This window comes from Mesoplodon mirus, assembly GCF_964341445.2.
Source record: "Mesoplodon mirus genome assembly, chromosome: 3".
NCBI lineage: Eukaryota > Metazoa > Chordata > Mammalia > Artiodactyla > Ziphiidae > Mesoplodon > Mesoplodon mirus.
In genome coordinates this window covers 24,978,570-24,997,377 of record NC_138978.1, presented here as the reverse complement: position 1 = coordinate 24,997,377, position 18,808 = coordinate 24,978,570, and the positions used below count along the sequence as shown (strand labels likewise).

At 40.3% G+C, this 18,808-nt stretch overlaps 1 protein-coding gene across 2 annotated transcripts; it reads left to right on the top strand.

Moving 5' to 3' along the window:
• Positions 1-479: 479 nt before the first annotated feature.
• RPA2 (replication protein A2) lies at positions 480-18,522 on the top strand. Of its 2 annotated transcripts, none has more exons than XM_082612580.1 (9): positions 480-573; positions 1,023-1,129; positions 4,821-4,922; positions 5,621-5,734; positions 10,788-10,862; positions 11,373-11,489; positions 16,291-16,398; positions 16,569-16,663; positions 17,823-18,522. In XM_082612580.1, exons 1-9 carry the CDS (start codon positions 495-497, stop codon positions 17,905-17,907), a joined length of 882 nt encoding a protein of 293 aa, XP_082468706.1. In that variant the 5' UTR covers positions 480-494; the 3' UTR covers positions 17,908-18,522. The 2 variants fall into 2 exon arrangements, with proteins under 2 accessions (XP_082468706.1, XP_082468705.1); XM_082612579.1 differs by lacking the exon at positions 480-573 and adding an exon at positions 593-781.
• Positions 18,523-18,808: the final 286 nt, after the last annotated feature.

Sequence of the window (18,808 nt, the reverse complement as noted above, 5' to 3'; positions counted from 1 at the left end):
GGCAACCGAGGATGCGAAGCTGGATTAGAGCAGGGTGAGGAACAGGTTGGGGGGATGTCATTCTCAGATCTTCTGCCATTCTGGGAAAGACAGTGTAGGTTTCTCATAGCCTCACTGGGGAAAATCAGGACGAGGAGGTGGCAATAAAAGAACTGAACTTGGCTTTTTAAGGAAAAGAACATGCAACTCCACGAGGTGCCGTGAAGCCAGTACTGTGACTTCCCCGGGTGCGCAAATGCTACGTGATCGCCAGGCCCAGATGCGGAAGCAGGAATTCTACAACCCTTTAGATTAAGGAGTCGCTTGGGAAGAGTTTAGCGGGAACAAGAGGAGGCCGTACAAAGGAAGTGATGTAAGGAGTCACGGGGGGTGGGATTACACGGCCTGAGGTGCGGAAATATCATCTTGATTGGTTATTTTTTTGAGACACCGTCTTATCACAACGTCCCTCAGACTTACTTCCGCTTGCGCAGTCTATTTTGCCCTTAATAACGATGGCCTCAGAGGCTTCCGACCTTCCCTGGAGCAGAGTGCGCGTTTTCAGGAGCGCGGCTGGAGAAGACAGGAAAAGGCGTAAGATTCGTGAGCACTGATTGGCTGAAGCGAGAAGAGTTCTGGCTGCTGACTGGCTCCGTCTTTCGCGGGAAGGAGTTTGTGGCTCCTGCGAAAAGTAGATATAGCGGAGCGGGCGCCGCAGGGTCCAGAGGCGGTTACGGGAACCCACCAGGCCGGAATCTTCTGGAACTCTTTCCTGAGGGAATCGTGACGAAGATGTGGACCAGTAATGATGAGTGGGGCGGATTATGAGACTCGCAAGAAGGATTTAGCAAGGGGCTGGGTGGGAGAGGCCTGTGGCGGCGCGGGTGGGGGAGGGGCGGGGGCCGGCCGCGGCCGGCGTGCGGGGTCAGGGGAAGGTTAAGGAGACGCTGGAAGTGGCTAGGGTGAAGTCTGGGGGGTCCTGTGGATTTTTCAGAGGCTTGGAGGGCGGAACAGGTATTAATACCGTTGTTGTTTAAAACCAGGTGGATTTGAAAGCTATAGCAGTTCCTCTTTTGGGGGAGCCGGAGGCTACACACAGTCCCCTGGGGGCTTTGGATCACCGACACCTTCCCAGGCCGAAAAGAAATCTGTAGGTTGAAAGCGTACTTCGTTTTATTTTATACTGTCCGGAAGCTACTGACTCATCTGTGAGAGGAAATTTATGCGATGAAGGAAGGGTGTTAAACTTGAGCTGATACGATAATTGTCAATTATTATCTTATCGAATCTTAAAATTGAGTGCTGTAATTTTGAAAAATGAAATTCCCCTAATTTTGCATCCATTGTTTCCTAGCTTTATTTTGAAATTTACCAATAGAACTAATGAATCAACTTTGTGGGAGAAGGGAACTTGTTTGTATAGCCTAGTTTACATTCTTCATGTATCGGAAGTCGTTTTTAAATGAAATGTAATGAGGTGCTCTAATGCGGTGGAAAGAACATGGTCTTTGAAGTCTCGTGGATCTATGATCCACCATTGCTCTGACACTCCTTGCAGGGTATCATTGGACAAATGATACCTTCTTGGAAATCTGTTTGGCACCTACTAAATGGGGTTAATAATAGATACCTTACGAGGTTGTATGAGACTTAATATTATGATATATATAATTACACCTGCCCCAGAGTTGCTTTCAGTAAATGGTCCCAGAGAGTATTATTAAAAAGAACCTGAGCATTGGAGCCAGAATACATGGTGTCTAGAATCAACTTTGCCTTTTAACTGGTGGTGTGAGTTTAGCGAAGCAGCTTGCATTGCTGGTTTTGGTGGCCCTTGATTTTTCTCGTCTGATAATAGTACTAGTACTACTCATGCCCCAGGGTGATTCTGAGAATTGATAAATAAGGTAAATGTATAGGAAAGTGATCAGTGAAAAGCTGTCCAAATGCTTGTTGTTCGCTCTTTCAGAAATGAGTTTCAATTTAATAGCTGCTGTTGATTTCATCCTTTAAAAAATATAGGATTTGGTGTCAAGATTCAGTATTAGTAGCTTCTGTGTTTTATGTCCAGGTTGATAAGCTTTTACCTAAACTGTTAATTCACCAGGGTGTGTCAGTGGGAAAAAAATCCATTGATAATTCCCATACATTTGGGCATTGCTTTATATTTTTCATATGATTATTTTATATGATCCTGTGAGTTATTATTTACTGCATTGCACAACAGAGGCTCAGGGAGATTAAGGGACACCTGAGCTTGCATAGCTAGTTAGACAGTTCACACATGATGCTGCACAAATTCAAAATCTGATGAGCAACTTCTGTCTGTTGTAATTTTCTTTTTCCCAGGAAGACCAGAGGGGACTCCAAGTCCTCTAACTTTGTCTTCCTTGAGGCTGTAAAGGAAAAAACAAAAGATCATTGGTTCTCATCTTTTCTCCTTTATCTTAACTATTTTTCTTCATTCTGGTTGTTAGAATTCTTAATCTCAGTATCCCTACCTGGGGCTGTGTATTAAGACTGCTTTTTGGAGAACAATGATGGTTATAAACTGGAGTTTCAAACCCAGGTCTTTTTATGTTTAAATCTAGTGCCTTTTCCACAGTAAATTAGATAAACACTCCATCAAAAATGTTTCCTGTCGACTATAAACCTGTTATATTTGATTGAATCGTGAAATTTCTAATACTGACCATGTTTTGCCTTTAAAAATGGTGGGTTTTTTGTAGTACTGTCAGAGTAGCCAGTGGTTCATAGTCAGTTAGAAAAGAATTTTTTTCAGAATTAAACATATCAGTACTTGTGCTGACACCCTCTCTGTGAATCTCTTTGGAGCAAACTGGAAACTCTTTGTGATCAGTTCCTGGCACATAATAGGTGCTCATTAAAAAACAAGAACTCGCTGTGATTTGAGATGAATTTGAAGGTATTTACTAACACCTCAATAATTACCCATCTGTAACTTTTTTCCCTGAGGAGTAATAATATTTATTGAATACCTACTACATGTGGAGCTTGGGATTAGCATTTTCATATACATTATATATTTCACTTACAACTCAAAAGGTAGATATCCTCATTTTATAGAATAGGTGGTGATGTGTCCAGGTCTGTGGAGCTGGAATTTGAACACAGGTCTGTAGGACTTTCTGGCTCCAAAGCCCATATTCTTGCTGCTGTTACCACAGTGGCTCTTAGTTTTCTTATGCTGAAGATACAATGAAAATCTCAGGTGTGATAGGTGAAAAATGCATAGCAGATTATGAGAGCTAAATCCTGGGACCTCAGCAAATTTTAAATATATAAATACTAATATAGCATATAACTTCACTTATAAAATACTATAAAGTTAAATTGAAAAACACAGTTGATTCCTTTACATCCTTGTTAAAAGCTATTGCAGATATAAAGAGTGAGGAACAATAGCTGACCTAATAATTCCTAATGTTTATTGAGTGCTTACAGTATGCCAGTTATTCTAGGTACTTCACCATATATTTAATTTTCATAATGATTTTTAATGATTTTATTATTCCTAGTTTTATAGATGAGGAAACTGAGGTACAGATGAATAGAGAAATGTGACCAAGAGCACACTGCTCCTGAGTGGTTGAGCCATAATCTTTACCCTCAAGCTTGGCTGCTGCCTGTTGTGACATGTATGCTGGTAGTTGGCTAGGCTTACTTTCTACCATCCTGGCAATATTCACCATTCAGAATTATGCTTCAGCAAAGTGAAATGTTGCTAGTATCATGGGCCTTCAGGGATAAGCTTCAACTGCTAAATCCACGAAGACCAAGAGTCTACTATGTTCAGTCTTACACGTGGAACAGTTACTGGGTTACATCCTGTTGATCTCCAACAGGAAGAACCGTAATCTTTAATCCACCATGCTTTTTCCATCTTGTACATGGTTCCTCTAAGAGTCTATGAGAGTGCATGTTTGCCCTCAGCCTATAATGCATATTCCTTACCCACTATTTTTTCACTGTCGAAATTCTTGTGCTTCAAGGACCAGCCTAAATGTTCCCTCTTCTTGAAATTGCCAAAAATATTTCCGAGATCCTACATAGAGCATCTTGTTCTATAGTGCATCAAGATCAGGCTCGTTATTTACATTTTTACCTCCCCTAAGTTAGGAGTATGTTGAAGGCAAATCCTATTCGATTTTACTCATCTTTTTGTCCCCCAAACAACCTCTGCCCGGTGGTACGCAAAAATAAGAATTTATGCTGGTGTTAGGCTGCTTCTGGATGTGATTTGGGTGTCCTCTTCTGCCCATCACCTCCTGTCCCTTTCCTTTAAGATGTCCAGTGTGGCCAAGCCCTTATCCCATTTTCCCCATGCTCACATTTGATTGTCAGAACATCTATCCTAAAGCTGTACCTCTAACTTTCTGTTACATTTTATCATGAGAGTTAGAACAACTTTGGTGTTCTGTCTCTGCTGGCCGTCTCTCAAACCCCTTTGAGTACCATCTCATCTGTGATAAAAAGCCAGCTCCTAAAGGTGGGGTTTCCTTTTAAAAGTCTGTTTCAGAAGCAGGTCATCTTCCTTATGCTCTTTGCACTCTGGCCTACTCATTTTGGTGATCTCTAGTACCGCACAAACTTATCCATTCATCAGGAGCTTTGGAGTCAGACAAGCCTGGGTTTGAAATCTGAAGTGTGGCATTTGTTAGCTATATAACCCTGGTTTTCATCTCTGTGAAGCAGGGATAATGAGGTGCATTTTGAAGATTCATTGTTATAATATATGTAAAGTGCTTGGCACATAGCAGGTGCTAAATGAACAGTAGTTATTATTTTCTTAATTGAATGTATGCATACTTTTTTTTCAGAGAGCCCGAGCTCAGCATATTGTACCCTGTACCATATCTCAGCTGCTTTCTGCTACTCTGGTTGATGAAGTGTTCAAAATTGGAAATGTTGAGATTTCACAGGTAAGTAAAAATAATTTGTGGAAGAGTCACTTAATCGTAGGAATGAAGAATGAGATAAAACTAACATCATTTAAAAATACATAGGGGACTTCCCTGGTAGTGCAGTGGTTAAGAATCCGCCTCAATGCAGGGGACACGGGTTCGAGCCCTGGTCTGAGAAGATCCCACATGCTGTGGAGCAGCTAAGCCTGTGCGCCACAACTACTGAGCCTGCACTCTAGAGCCCACGAGCCACAACTACTGAAGCCCGTGCGCCTAGAGCCCATGCTCAGCAACAAGAGAAGCCACCGCAATGAGAAGCCCGCGCGCTGCAACAAAGAGTAGCCCCCGCTCACTGCAACTAGAGAAAGCCTGTGCGCAGCAACGAAGACCCAATGCAGCCTAAAATAAATAAATAAACAAATAAATTTATGAAAAAAAATACATAGGGACTTCCGTGGTGGTCCAGTGGTTAAGAGTCCACGCTCCCAATGCAGGGGGCCCAAGTTCAATCCCTGGTCAGGGAACTAGATTCTGCGTGCCGTAACTAAGAGCCTACGTGCCACGACTAAAGATCCCGCATGCTGCAGTGAAGATCCCACATGCCACAGCTAAGACCCAGTGCAGCCAAATAAATAAATAAATAAATATTTTTAAGAAAATACATAAGTGTTGCTTTGGTTTCCAAGAAAACCAAATTTTTTTTTCTTCTGGTCTAGGTCACTATTGTGGGGATAATCAGAAATGCAGAGAAGGCTGCAACCAACATTGTTTACAAAATAGATGACATGACGGCTGCACCCATGGATGTTCGCCAGTGGGTTGACACAGATGTAAGTAGTTGTTTTTGAATCAGGGTGGGGTTACTTTGGGACTTTGGAGACGTTGAACTTTTTTAGTCTTACTTTTTAAAGGCGGATCTTATTATAAAAATAAAACATAAGCAAGACATCAAAGGCAGAAACCTAACATGAAAGACCAATACATTTGATGTCATAAAAAATTTTAAATCTTTTAAACTTCCCAAAGTACGATAAACAAAGTTAAAGGGCAAGTGACAGGACACACTAGAATGTAAACTCTGTGAGAACAAGGATTTTTATGTTGGCACTGTATCCCTAGCACCTAGAACACTGCCAGTTACATAGTGGGCCCTGAGTAAATATTATTTAAATTAGTGGGAAAATGTTTTGCAAAATATTACAAACATTTTAAATTTTCAATTATTGGAAGTTCTTACAAAGGAAAAAGCAACCACACCTTAGGAAAATGGGCAAAGAAATGCACAAGTAATTCATACTAGATGAAATACAAATTGCAACAACAATAAGAAAAGCACGTTTGCTAAACATTAAGATACCATTTTTAACTTATTAAATTGGCAAAGGGGAAAAGAGAATGGCAATGTCCACTTCTATTGAGAGCAGTAGGCGCTTAATTTATGGAGTGATTTGTCACTGTTTGGGGAAGTGGATACCATCCTACCTTGATGTTATGAGCATCACCTTTCTCAAAAACCAGCCGATGATCAAAATCATCTCAGAAATGTTGACCTAGCACTCCACTGCCAGAAATGTACAATTAAGGAATAATTAAAGATACACGCAAAGATTCAGTTGTAAGATTGTTGATCATCACATTATTTATAATAATGGAAAACTAAAAGGAATCTCAATGTTAGCAATAGGATATTATTAATTAAATCATGGTATATTTTTTTAAATGCTGCAAATGATGTAGAAATGTATGTATTGTCACAAAGAAGTGTTTACCATAAATTGTTGAGAGGAAGAGAGCATGTTAAAGGTAGTATGCATGGTGTGGCCCCATTTTTGCAAAGCAACATGTATATGAGTGTATGTATAAACATGGAGAAAATAGACTTAAAGAAAATATATTCTTTTTACCCTTTTTATTTTTTTTAATTATTTTATTTATTTTTAAAAATTTATTTATTTAGCTGTGTTGGGCCTTTGTTGCTGTGCGTGGGCTTTCTCTAGTTGCGGTGAGCAGGGGCTACTCTTGTGATGTGCAGGTTTCTCATGTCGTGGCTTCTCTTGTTGCTGAGCACGGGCTCTAGGCACACAGGATTCAGTAGCTGTGGCATGTGGGCTCAGTAGTTGTGGCTCACAGGCTCTAGAGCATAGGTTTAGTAGTTGTGGTGCGTGGGCTTAGTTGCTCCGCAGCATGTGGGATCTTCCTGGGCCAGGGATCGAACCTGTGTCCCCTGCATTGGCAGGCAGATTCTTAACCACTGTGCCACCAGGGAAGCCCCCTTTTTATTTTTCAATTAGGCAGAAGGCCTCTTGGTTTTTTATGCTGTTTTTAAAATACATTCATTATAGAACATTTGGATAATGCGTACTTTATATGCTATTTTCACTTCAAAAACCACAAGTCGTCTGTGAAGAATTAACTTGATAGTTATGCATTCTTTATTTTTTGCACCTCAGAAAAATAAAGGAGAATTCATTCAACAGTTATTATTGGAGTACTGATTCTGAACCAGACTGCTTGGTTCCAGGTAGACAAAGAATGCAAAAGACACAGTCCCTGCCATCAAGGGGGAAGGTAGTTACTAGAGATGCCTAATACTGCATGCTCATACAAAACGTATGATGCTCACTTATAAATATTTAAAGATAGCCTGAAATCCCACATCCCAAAGATGACTACTGTTACAACACATTTTGGGAAATACCCTTTCAGACATTTCTCTCTGCATATCTGTACATTCATGAGATGTATGCTTACAGTTTTACATAAAGGATAATATGATATGCAACTGCTCTGTAATCTGCTCTTTTCGCTCAAAACTATGTAGTGGAACTGATTTCTTAATGTCAATAAATACAGATTTACATCATCAACTTTGGTGACTGCCTGTTCCATCATAAGGATATATCATCCCTTACTTATAGACCCAGTCAGGAAACATTTAGCTTATTTCCATCATTTGTTATTATAGACAATACAGCGGTGAGTATCTTTGTGTACATCTCTTCATGATTGAGATGATCTCCTTAAGATCAATTTAAACTAGGTTTTCTGCAGGAAATATACATTTTACATGTTTCTACTTTCTTTTTTGGTTAATCTTACATTTACATTTTTACATCTTTTATTGCCTTCCATAAAGGTACCAATTTACTTAGTGCATGAGAGTTCCCCGTTAGTTCTCCACACCCTAACAGTAGGTTTTATGAGTCTTAAATTTTTGTATCATAGTTTAAAAATACAGTCTTGTCATTGAGAGTTTTCTCATTTTTTATGTGTAATTCTTTGGTTTTAGTAAGATTGGATTCTTTTTTTAACTTTATTCAGTGTTAATTTGTGGGGGGATTTTTAGTTGTCTAAGTCCTTTGATTCCCCAGGAGTGTTTGGTTATTTATTTTTGTTTTCAGGAGCCTGAAAAATAGTAACCTCTTATCATAATTATATGATTTCTCTAGTTTGTCTTTTGACTTTGAAAAGCTTTTCCTCGTTTCAGATTATTTTTCAATTCATTTTTCCTTCTATAATTTCTGTGGTTTCTTTTTATATCTCTATATATGATTAAGTCTTTTTATAATTAAATGATGTATTTTGGTAAAAGGAGAGAAGTATAGATCCAACTTTACTTTTTGCAAGTGTTTGTTTGTTTTTAATTTTTAGTGCAGTATAGTTGATTTATAATGTTGTGTTAGTTCCAAGTTGTTTTAAAATGTTCTTTGAGAGAATACAAAGTTTTATCTGTGGTACAGGTACAGCTATGTAAAATAATAGGTAGAGTGAAATGCAAATAGTTGATAATCTCCAGGTAATGAGAATTGGGGTGTTTTTTATTTTTAAACACATAGATTCTATATTCTAGTTTTTTTATAGTCATGTATTTTATAATCAAAAAGAGCTTTGAGTCAGCTTATGTATTTTTCTTATAAATAATAGGTACATAGTCTAGAAAACCCAAAAAGAAATATTAAAATCATTTATAATTATCCAAGTTAACTTTTGTTAACGTTTTGATGTATATGTTTCCCCTTGTGGGAAATAAGCTTTTTTCCATGAGTCACAGCAGGTCTTCGCAGACAATGAATAGAATTCTGCATTATCATTTGGAACAGTATAAACTAACCCATTATACGAATGTGCACCTTTTGTTGGATATGTAGGTTGTTTTAAATGTTTTAGTATTCAAAACTATGCTGTGATGAATACACTTAAAGCTAAATCTTTTTTTTTAATTTTTTAATTTTATTTTATTTATACAGCAGGTTCTTATTAGTGATCCATTTAATACACATTAGTGTATACATGTCAATCCCAGTCACCCAATTCATCACACCACCACCCCCACCACCCCGCCACTTTCCCCCCTTGGTGTCCATACGTTTGCTCTCTAAATCTGTGTCTCAATTTCTGCCCTGCAAACCGGTTTATCTGTACCATTTTTCTAGGTTCCACATATATGCGTTAATATACGATACTTGTTTTTCTCTTTCTGACTTACTTCACTCTGTATGACAGTCTCTAGATCCATCCACATCTCTACACATGACCCAATTTCGTTCCTTTTTATGGCTGAGTAATATTCCATTGTATATATGTACCACATCTTCTTTATCCATTCATCTGTCTGTGGGCATTTAGGTTGCTTCCATGACCTGGCTATTGTAAATAGTGCTGCAATGAACACTGGGGTGCATGTATCTTTTTGAATTATGGTTTTCTCTGGGTATATGCCCAGTACTGGGATTGCTGGGTCATATGGTAACCCTATTTTTAATTTTTTAAGAAACCTCCATACTGTTCTCCATAGTGGCTGTATCAATTTACATTCCCACCAACAGTGCAAGAGGGTTCCCTTTTCTCCACACCCTCTCCAGCATTTATTGTTTGTAGATTTTTTGATGATGGCCATTCTGACCGGTGTGAGGTGATATACCTCACTGTAGTTTTGATTTGTGTTTCTCTAATAATTAGTGATGTTGAGCAGCTTTTCATGTGCCTCTTGGCCTTTTTTATGTCTTCTTTGGAGAAATGTCTATTTAGGTCTTCTGCCCATTTTTGGATTGGGTTGTTTGTTTTTTTTAATATTGAGCTGCAGGAGCTGTTTATATATTTTGGAGATTAATCTTTTGTCCATTGATTCATTTGCAAATATTTTCTCCCATTCTGAGGGTTGTCTTTTCGTCTTGTTTGTAGTTTCCTTTGCTTTGCAAAAGCTTTTAAGTTTCATTAGGTCCCATTTGTTTATTTTTGTTTTTATTTCCATTACTCTTTAAGAGGTCGATCAAAAAAGATCTTGCTGTGATTTATGTCAAAGAGTGTTCTTCCTATGTTTTCCTCTAAGAGTTTTATAGTGTCTGGCCTTACATTGAGGTCTTTAATCCATTTTGAGTTTATTTTTGTGTATGGTGTTAGGGAGTGTTCTAATTTCATTCTTTAACATGTAGCTGTCCAGTTTTCCCAGCACCACTTATTGAAGCAGCTGTCTTTCCTCCGTTGCATATCCTTGTCTCCTTTGTCATAGATTAGTTGACCGTATTAAAGCTGAATCTTAATACATGTTCTTTATTTTCTTAAATTTCTAAAAGCAAAGTTGCTATGCCAATAAGTATGTCCACCAGAAAGTTGTGTGCCTAAGAGCACTGAATGAGAGTGCCATAATTGTTTGCTTGTTTTTTGATGTGCATAACATAGAACTTGGATATTTTTATTCTAATTCCTGGTTTTATTTTTTAAAAATTAAATTCTAAAAGGCAGGACAAACTAGGTAGTGCTACATTAGGATCCTTTAGCTCTTACTTTGTAACTTTCTCTTTCTGTACATAATTTAGAAATTTTGAAGACGCTTTCACCAGCATCACTAAAACCTAAGTGGTGTGTTTGTATTTTTTCTGCTAGGATGCCAGCAGTGAAAACACTGTGGTTCCTCCAGAAACATACGTGAAAGTGGCTGGTCATCTGAGATCTTTTCAGGTAAATTCAGAAAAAAAAACAACAGTTAAAATGTATCTGCATGAAGCAGTTTCTGGGGTCATGCCTAAGTTTAGGATACTTAAGACTTCGTAAGTCTCTATGTTTAATGGGAGTTGTATTGAAGTTATTTCATTATTTTTTTCTTCAAAAGGAAATAATGGGTTTCCTCAATATAAAACAAACAGAAAGGTAGAGAAAGAACAAGATCTCAGCCTACAGTTGCCATCTATGGCATTCATTAGGTGTAGAAGGCAGACATTGGATTTGGAGAATAGACTCTGGTTGTATAGCCTTGGGAAAGTCATTGAACATCTCTATGCTAGTTTTGTTCTTTTGACTATATTTCATTGACTGTATTTGGATTAACTCTGAGTTAAAAATGTTCAGTATATAACACATTTTCCTCATTTAGTAAAATACTATAACCAAGAAAAGAGCCACAATGTTTTGACCTGAAATTGACTTGAATGTGCTCATTCTTTGTTCACATTTCTCTCTTTATTTTAATAGAACAAGAAAAGCCTGGTAGCCTTTAAGATCATGCCCCTGGAGGATATGAATGAGTTCACCACACATATTCTGGAAGTAGTCAATGCACACATGATGCTGAGCAAGTCTAACAGCCAGGTGAGCAGCTTCATTCTCGTCGTTTTTTCTCTTCCCTGAAAAAACATAAACCACTTCTGTGCTCTGGCTTTGATTTCCTTGACATTTTGAAGATTGAGCCACAAGAAAGGCATCATTCAGTCCTCAAAAAAAATTTTCTCCATGAGCTTTGCTGTGTTATTTTATTCCTGATGAAACACTTTCCTCTCAAAATTACAAGTTCCCCTAACCCCGGTGGCTTGGATGACTGAGGCCAAGACAGGCTTCAAGTGTAGACACGTAATTATCAGCTGAGCTCTTAGCTTCAGGATTTTCAGTGCATATTCAGAGAAAAACCCCAACTAAGATAGCATTTTGCTGCTTTCCTTCCAACCTATTGGCTAAACAGGATAATTTATGCACCATTATTTTGTCCCTGCAATTATATTTCTTGCTTCATATCGAAATTTCTCAACGTTTTCTGTGGTACAAATTCAGTTTGGTGAGTCCATCTAGGACCACATAATGGGTTTGCTGATCTGAGTATTAGAGTGCCCTTAGATGATTCTGGTGGCTAGGTGGAGGACTGGTTACAGTAGGAGGGACTGGAGCTGTTGCATCTTGTTTTGTGCCAAGCACTTTGCTAAGCCCTGGGGATACAAAGATAAATTCATTCAATTTATTGAGCCTAGTATATGCCAATCATTATTCTAGGCCCTGGGAATATAGCAGTGAACAAGATGGGTAAAGTGTCTGCCCTCAAATTTATATTCTTAAGAGAAATGGACCATCAACAAGAAAACAAATATATAATTTTAGGTAGTTATAGGTACTCTGAAATTAAGCAGAGTAGGATAAGACAGTGATAGAGGAAATAAGAATGGTATAATTTTAAATGAGAGAAGAACATTCCAAGCAGCAGTAATAAAAAGTCAGAAGCCATGAGACTGGAACAACCTTGGCATACTTGAGACCAGCAAGAAGGCCAGACTGTCTGGAGTGAAGCAAATGACAGGGGAGGTGGTACAGGGATGTAGGCAAGGGAGTGAGACCCCGATCATGTAGGGCTTTGTAGGCCATAGTAAGGATTACTTTTTTCTAATTGACACTAAACCTTTAGAAGGTTTTGACTAGGGAAGTGATGTGGTCTGATTTACCTTTTTTAAAAGCTCACTTGAGCTACTGTGTGGAGAGGAGACTATGAGACACCAACAATAGCAACAGAAGTAATTCTGGGGAATGGTAGCAGCAGCTGGGTAAGAAGTGGTTGGATTCTAATACATTTTGAAGGTAGAACTGACAGGACTTACTGGTTTAGATACAGGATATAAAGAAAAGAGAGAGGGGCTTCCCTGGTGGCGCAGTGGTTGAGAGTCCGCCTGCCGATGCAGGGGACGCGAGTTCGTGCCCCGGTCCGGGAAGATCCCACGTGCCGCGGAGCGGCTGGGCCCGTGAGCCATGGCCGCTGAGCCTGTGTGTCCGGAGCCTGTGCTCCACAGTGGGAGGGGCCACAGTGGTGAGAGGCCCGCGTACCGCAAAAAAAAAAAAAACAAAAAAAACTCCTAGGTTTGGGGCTTGAGTAACTAGATGAAGCTAGCAGGTTTGAAGGGTAAAATCCAGAGTTCTGTTCTGGACTTAGCAAATGCGACGTGTCAGACACCAAAATGGAGACCAGAATGGACGGTTGACTGTATAAGGCTGGGACTCAAAGGAGAGGTCAGGGAAGGAGAGGTCAGGGGTAGAGAGAGAGAGCATTGGGAGTCATCGTGTGGATGGTATTTAAAGCCTCGGATGAAACGAGATAACTAGTGAGTTAAGAGGTTAGAGACCTAAGCTCTGAGACACTAGCCTTTCGGAGTCTGGAGACACAGCAGAAGCCAGAGAAAGTCAAAGAAGTTGCCAGTTGGGCAGGAGGAAAATCAGGAAATGCGATTCTGTAGAATATTCTGAAAAGAGTACTTTAAGGAGGGAGTGGAGTGCAACTGCCTAGAAGTCAAGTAAGGTGATGAGAGAGGTCTGTCGGATTTGGAAACGTGGATCTTCAGAAGAGAGGCTTCAGCAGCTGTTAGGGGAAATGTGGGTTAAAAAGAATGAGAATGGGTAGAAAGTTTATGGTGTTTATTTTATGACTATACTTGATAACCTATACATATGTATCAAATGTTCTATGATAAAAATGGTTTTAAAGTGAGGATGGGTGGAAGCTGTGAGTATAGACAGTTATATTGAGGAGTAAGTAAAATAATCCTTTCCCTCAAAGAGTTTACCTTAAGCATTGAGGGTTCAGATCACTTAAGCAGTGAAAGCAGTGAGGAGTGGCAAGTGCAGGGTGCTGTCAAACCACAGAGAAGAGTTTCCTGTCCTGACCTGGACATCAGGAAGGGCCTCCTGGAGGAGGTGATGCCTAAACCAAGTCTTAAAATACACATATGGGAGCAGGGGCGCACCTGAAGCAGAACATGAGGTCATTTCAGCAGAGGTATCCAGGGAAGAAATAGTGTTCAGTTCAGTATTACTGGATCATAAAATAGGACTTCTGTTTCACCAGCAAGCAATGGGAAGGCATCTAGCTTGAAAACAAGAGACCATGACTGAATTTTGGTTTTTTTATTTAATGACCTCGAAGCATTGGCATTTAATGAACTTTTTTTTTTTTTTTTTTTTTTTTTTTGTCTGCGTTGGGTCTTCCTTGCTGTGCATGGGCTTTCTCTAGTTGCGGTGAACGGGGGCTACTCTTCGTTGCGGTGCATGGGCTTCTCATTGCGATGGCTTCTCTTGTTGCAGAGCACAGGCTCTAGGCACGTGGGCTTCAGTAGTTGTGACATGTGGGCTCAGTAGTTGTGGCACAGGGGCACTAGAGCACAGGCTCAGTAGCTGTGGCATGTGGGCTTAGTTGCTCCACAGCATGTGGGATCTTCCCGGACCAGGGCTCGAACCTGTGTCCCCTGCTGCCCACCAGGCACTGTGCAAAGCTGAAGGGGCTTATGGGGGAAAGTGACAGGCAAACAGTGTGATGGCTACTATGAGAGGGAATGGGCCAAATGCTGTGAGAGCCAGGAAGGAAGAACACAACTAACTTTGGCCTGGGGGCATGTCAGGGAAGTCTTCACAAAGGCAGTGACAATTAAGTTGGGCTTTGAAGGATGAGAAGAGTGTTTCCCAGGCAGATGAGGGGAGGAGCATTCCAGACATGGAATAACGTGTCAGAGGCATGTGTGTGACTGGCAGGAATTCCCGGTGTTGAAAGGGGGTGGTCAAGAATAAAATACAGACTTTGATGTCTAGTTGTGGTAGGTCTTGAATGTCCAGGAGTTTTATATTATTTTCACAGGCAGGGGGAGACAGCTGAAAGCTTTTAGGTGGAGGAGAGACATGATCAGAAGTTATTACTTGGAGCAGTGAGGAGGGTTGATTGGAGTAGGAGAGACTTGCAGCTGAGACACCAGTCAGGAGACCAGGGGTGATGAGGATCAATTCGAGCTGCGACACGTTGTATTAATGGGCTGTGGTGACAGACTGTGGGAGGTGAGCGAGTGGAGACTCACAGATGGCCTTGGTCTATAGGACTGGGCTTGGACTTACTAATAGAAACGGAATATACCAGGGCAAGCAGGTTTGGGGAGGAAAGTAGTGAACTTTATTTTGAAGTGCGTGAGATAGCTAAGTGGAGGTCTTCAGTAGATGGTTGGGAACAAGGATTTGTGGCCTTGGAGGAGGTCTGGGATGAAATCCTGGGGGGACTATCAGCTTTTTGGAAGACAGGTAGACAAAGAGGCTGAGAAGGGATACTGAGAAGGTATAGTTTGAAAATTAAGTGGAGAACCAGAAGAATGTGGTGTCAGGAAGCCTAAGGAGGGGTACATTTCAAGAGGGGTGTGGTCAGCAGTGTCTGCTTCTGAGAGGTCAAGTGTTATGAGGACTGAAAGGGATTACTGGCTGTGTTGGTTGATAAGCATTGGTAAGTTTGGTGAGAACAGTTTCAGAGGTATATTTGGAGAGAATCCAAATAGTGCTGGGAAATGTAAACAGTGACTATAATCTATTATTATTATTATTTTTTTTTTTTTTGCGGTATGCGGGCCTCTCACTGTTGTGGCCTCTCCCGTTGCGGAGCACAGGCTCCGGATGCGCAGGCCCAGCGGCCATGGCTCACGGGCCCAGCCGCTCCGCGGCATATGGGATCCTCCCAGACCGGGGCACGAACCCGTATCCCCTGCATCGGCAGGCAGACTCTCAACCACTGCGCCACCAGGGAGGCCCTCTATTATTTTTTTAAAAGTTTGGTGGTATAAAAGAAGAAAAGAGGGTGATGAGAACTGTGTCTCCTTTTCTCTCCTTGCAATGCTTCATGCCTAGTTGACACTCAGTAATTGCTTGCAGGATTGAAGCACCAGAGATAGATACCACTATAGTAGATCTCAGTAATTTTCTTCTCAGTGCTATTTTTCCTCTGGTTCCTGTCACATCACAAAAGAAAAGGAGGATCCAGGAAGTACCTTTCTCTGTTTGATATGATATGCTTCAGAGAATGACTTTATCTTCCTATGAAATACTCATTAGATAATAGCTGTCCTTTCCAAGGGAAGCAATTGTTATTGGGAAAACTCTGCTTAGGGAATTCCCTGGCAGTCCAGTGGTTAGGACTCTAACCACGCTTTCACATGGCCTGGGTTCAATCTCTGGTCAGGGAACTAAGATCCCATGAGCCGTGTGGCGCAGCCAAAAAAAAAAAAAACTGCCTAAATTGTTTTTTTGTAAACTACTTATTAAGCTGTTTAAAAGAGCAAGGACTGTGTTTAAATTGGTGAATTTACTAATGTTGTAAACTTATTTCTTAATTCAGCCCTCTGCAGGGAGAGCACCTATCAGCAATCCAGGAATGGGTGAAGCTGGGAACTTCGGTGGGAATAGCTTCATGCCAGCAAATGGCCTCACTGTGGTCCAGAACCAGGTAAACGGCTGAGTGGCTCCAGACATGCAAGACACAGACAGTTGCAAATTATGTTACTTCCTTAATGGTGCTAAGTACCTGACTCATTTCTTTCCTATAAAGGGATTCTGGCTTACATAGGGGAACTGATTCAGAGTAGTTGCTAAAATCTTTCTGATTTGAATCTTCAGGTACTGAATTTGATTAAGGCTTGCCCAAGGCCTGAAGGATTGAACTTTCAGGATCTCAAGAATCAGCTCCAACACATGAGTGTAGCCTCAATCAAGTGAGTATTTGGTTTCTGTGAACTAGGGCTCCAGAATTGTACCCGTTTCCCCTCACCAGGATTTCCTGGTAATGAGAAGTTTAAAAAATAAAAAATTAAAAAAACCGTTGACTAACGAAAGCGAAGCTGTTCAGTCATGGAAAAATAGAAAAAGGACTCACAAAGATGGTGCTGCCTGTCACTTCACTCATTCATTTTTCATTCATCAAATACTAAGTCCCATTATGTGCAAGGGATGTAATTTTGAGCAAAAATTGACCAGATACCTCTTGTGGATATTAGTCTGGAGGAATGAGATCCTAAGCTCCTAGTCCTCAGGTGTACATTTGCGTTGGCGTTACTGTCCCCACTGTGCAGTGTTCCTCAGGCTATCTGGACCTGAAGCCATTAGACAGTCCTTCCAACATCCTTGTTCTGATAACCTGTTAGACAAGCAGCTTCCTGATTCTAATGAACTAATCAAACAAACTGAGTATTAATGGTGTTTGTGATAGTTGCTACTATAAATCAGTTGATATTCTAGGTCTTGATAGAAGAGAATACTCAGGTCTCATTCCATTTCCTGTCCTATAAGATGAGGATAATAATTCCTATCTTAGAGTTACTGTGATGATGAGGTGCAGAATGTCTGTCACAATAGTAGGTGCTCTATAAATTGTTACTCTTATTAAATATGTTACTGACACTGACCCTGAGGGCCTTTAAGGATTTGAAGGTGTCATACCATTTCTAGAAAGACCTTTCTTTTCCTTCTTGCAACTTGATTTCCCAGAGGGGAATGAGAGGGTCGGTGGATGAGTGAGGACTTATTTTTTTTATATAGCTGTTTATACTGGGAGACATTATATGCAACCGGAACTATAGCTTTAGATCCTGGTTTCAGTTTGCTTAGACTGGTATTTAAGTGAGGTCCTATTTTCTTTGCTTTACACAACTTGGGAGAGGCATCCAAGGCAGCCCTAAAGCCTTTGTCTCCATGGATTACCTCAGTTTTGTAATTTTACTGGTGTTTCTCCCTGCAAGAGCCTTCCATGAGCAAAATGGCCATGAATTCTTCTCAGCTAAGATAGGAAGTAGGGAAATGAGTGAAGTTTACAGATTCAGCCATATCCAAAAGGCAGTTTCCTTTCTTCTGCATTGGTTTTTTCTTTCTTTCTAGGCAAGCTGTGGATTTTCTAAGCAACGAGGGACACATCTATTCCACTGTGGATGATGATCATTTTAAATCCACAGACGCAGAATAACAGCATCTAATTGGGTACCCGAGATATTTTCCAGCCGGACTTTTTACGCAATCTCTCGTCTCCAGCTGTGCATATATTTGGCAGGTTGACTTCTAGGAAGTAGGTTTCATCTATAAAAGGTTTCAATTGACATCCTTTTGAAACTTACTACTCTTCTGTGTTTCTGAAGCTCAGAGGGATATGGGCAACTGACAGGGATGTAAACCAGGGCGGAATTTCTTAAAGAAGTTACAAATTAATTAGTTACAATATCAGGATAAATGGAATTGGAAGAGGGATGCTACCAAGAGGGTTGGGCGGTATTACTTAAATAATACTCAGGAGTTTTTATTCCTAAATTGTTGCCTGTTAAGAGCAGGACGAGGGCCTGTCAGCAGAGAGCTAGCCATGAAGCCCACTAACCTCTGCCTGCTTTTGTTCCCCACTTTGGTTATGTGGTTATGTGTTGTTACTTTCGGAATTGCGCTTTCTTTCACCTTGTCATAATTGCCGCCAAAAGTGTGTTTTTATAAGCATGGGGTTCTAGAATGGTGGCTTCATGGGGCAGAGAAAGATATGTGTTTTGTACAAAATAAGTACATTCATAAGTTTAATAAAATAGTTCTATTGCAGTAACTTGTAAAAATGTTCTTTTTTTTACACTGTGATAATTAATACTTTATCATCTCAGCTAACTCAGAGATAAGTTAATGAGGTGTAACATGCAAATAAAAGTTCTATAAGTGCTTTAACTGTGTTTCTAAATGAGATCTACCAGCAGCTGTGTGGAGAAGGCGCCACTCCCTTGGTTTCTGACAGTGAACAACAATGTGGTTGTTATTTTCTGTACGTGCAGGATAGTTCCCATCTGGGGAGCTGTGCAGATGCTTAAAGGTCAGTCAACCAGTATGTTCATTTGCAA

Bases quoted from the DNA above. Each gene is read 5' to 3' on its own strand.
- RPA2 (XM_082612580.1), top strand. From the start codon at position 495: ATGGCCTCAGAGGCTTCCGACCTTCCCTGGAGCAGAGTGCGCGTTTTC. The intron at 5,735-10,787 runs GTAAGTAGTTGT...TTTTTCTGCTAG, and splicing joins GCCAGTGGGTTGACACAGAT to GATGCCAGCAGTGAAAACAC. The intron at 16,399-16,568 runs GTAAACGGCTGA...TTGAATCTTCAG, and splicing joins TCACTGTGGTCCAGAACCAG to GTACTGAATTTGATTAAGGC.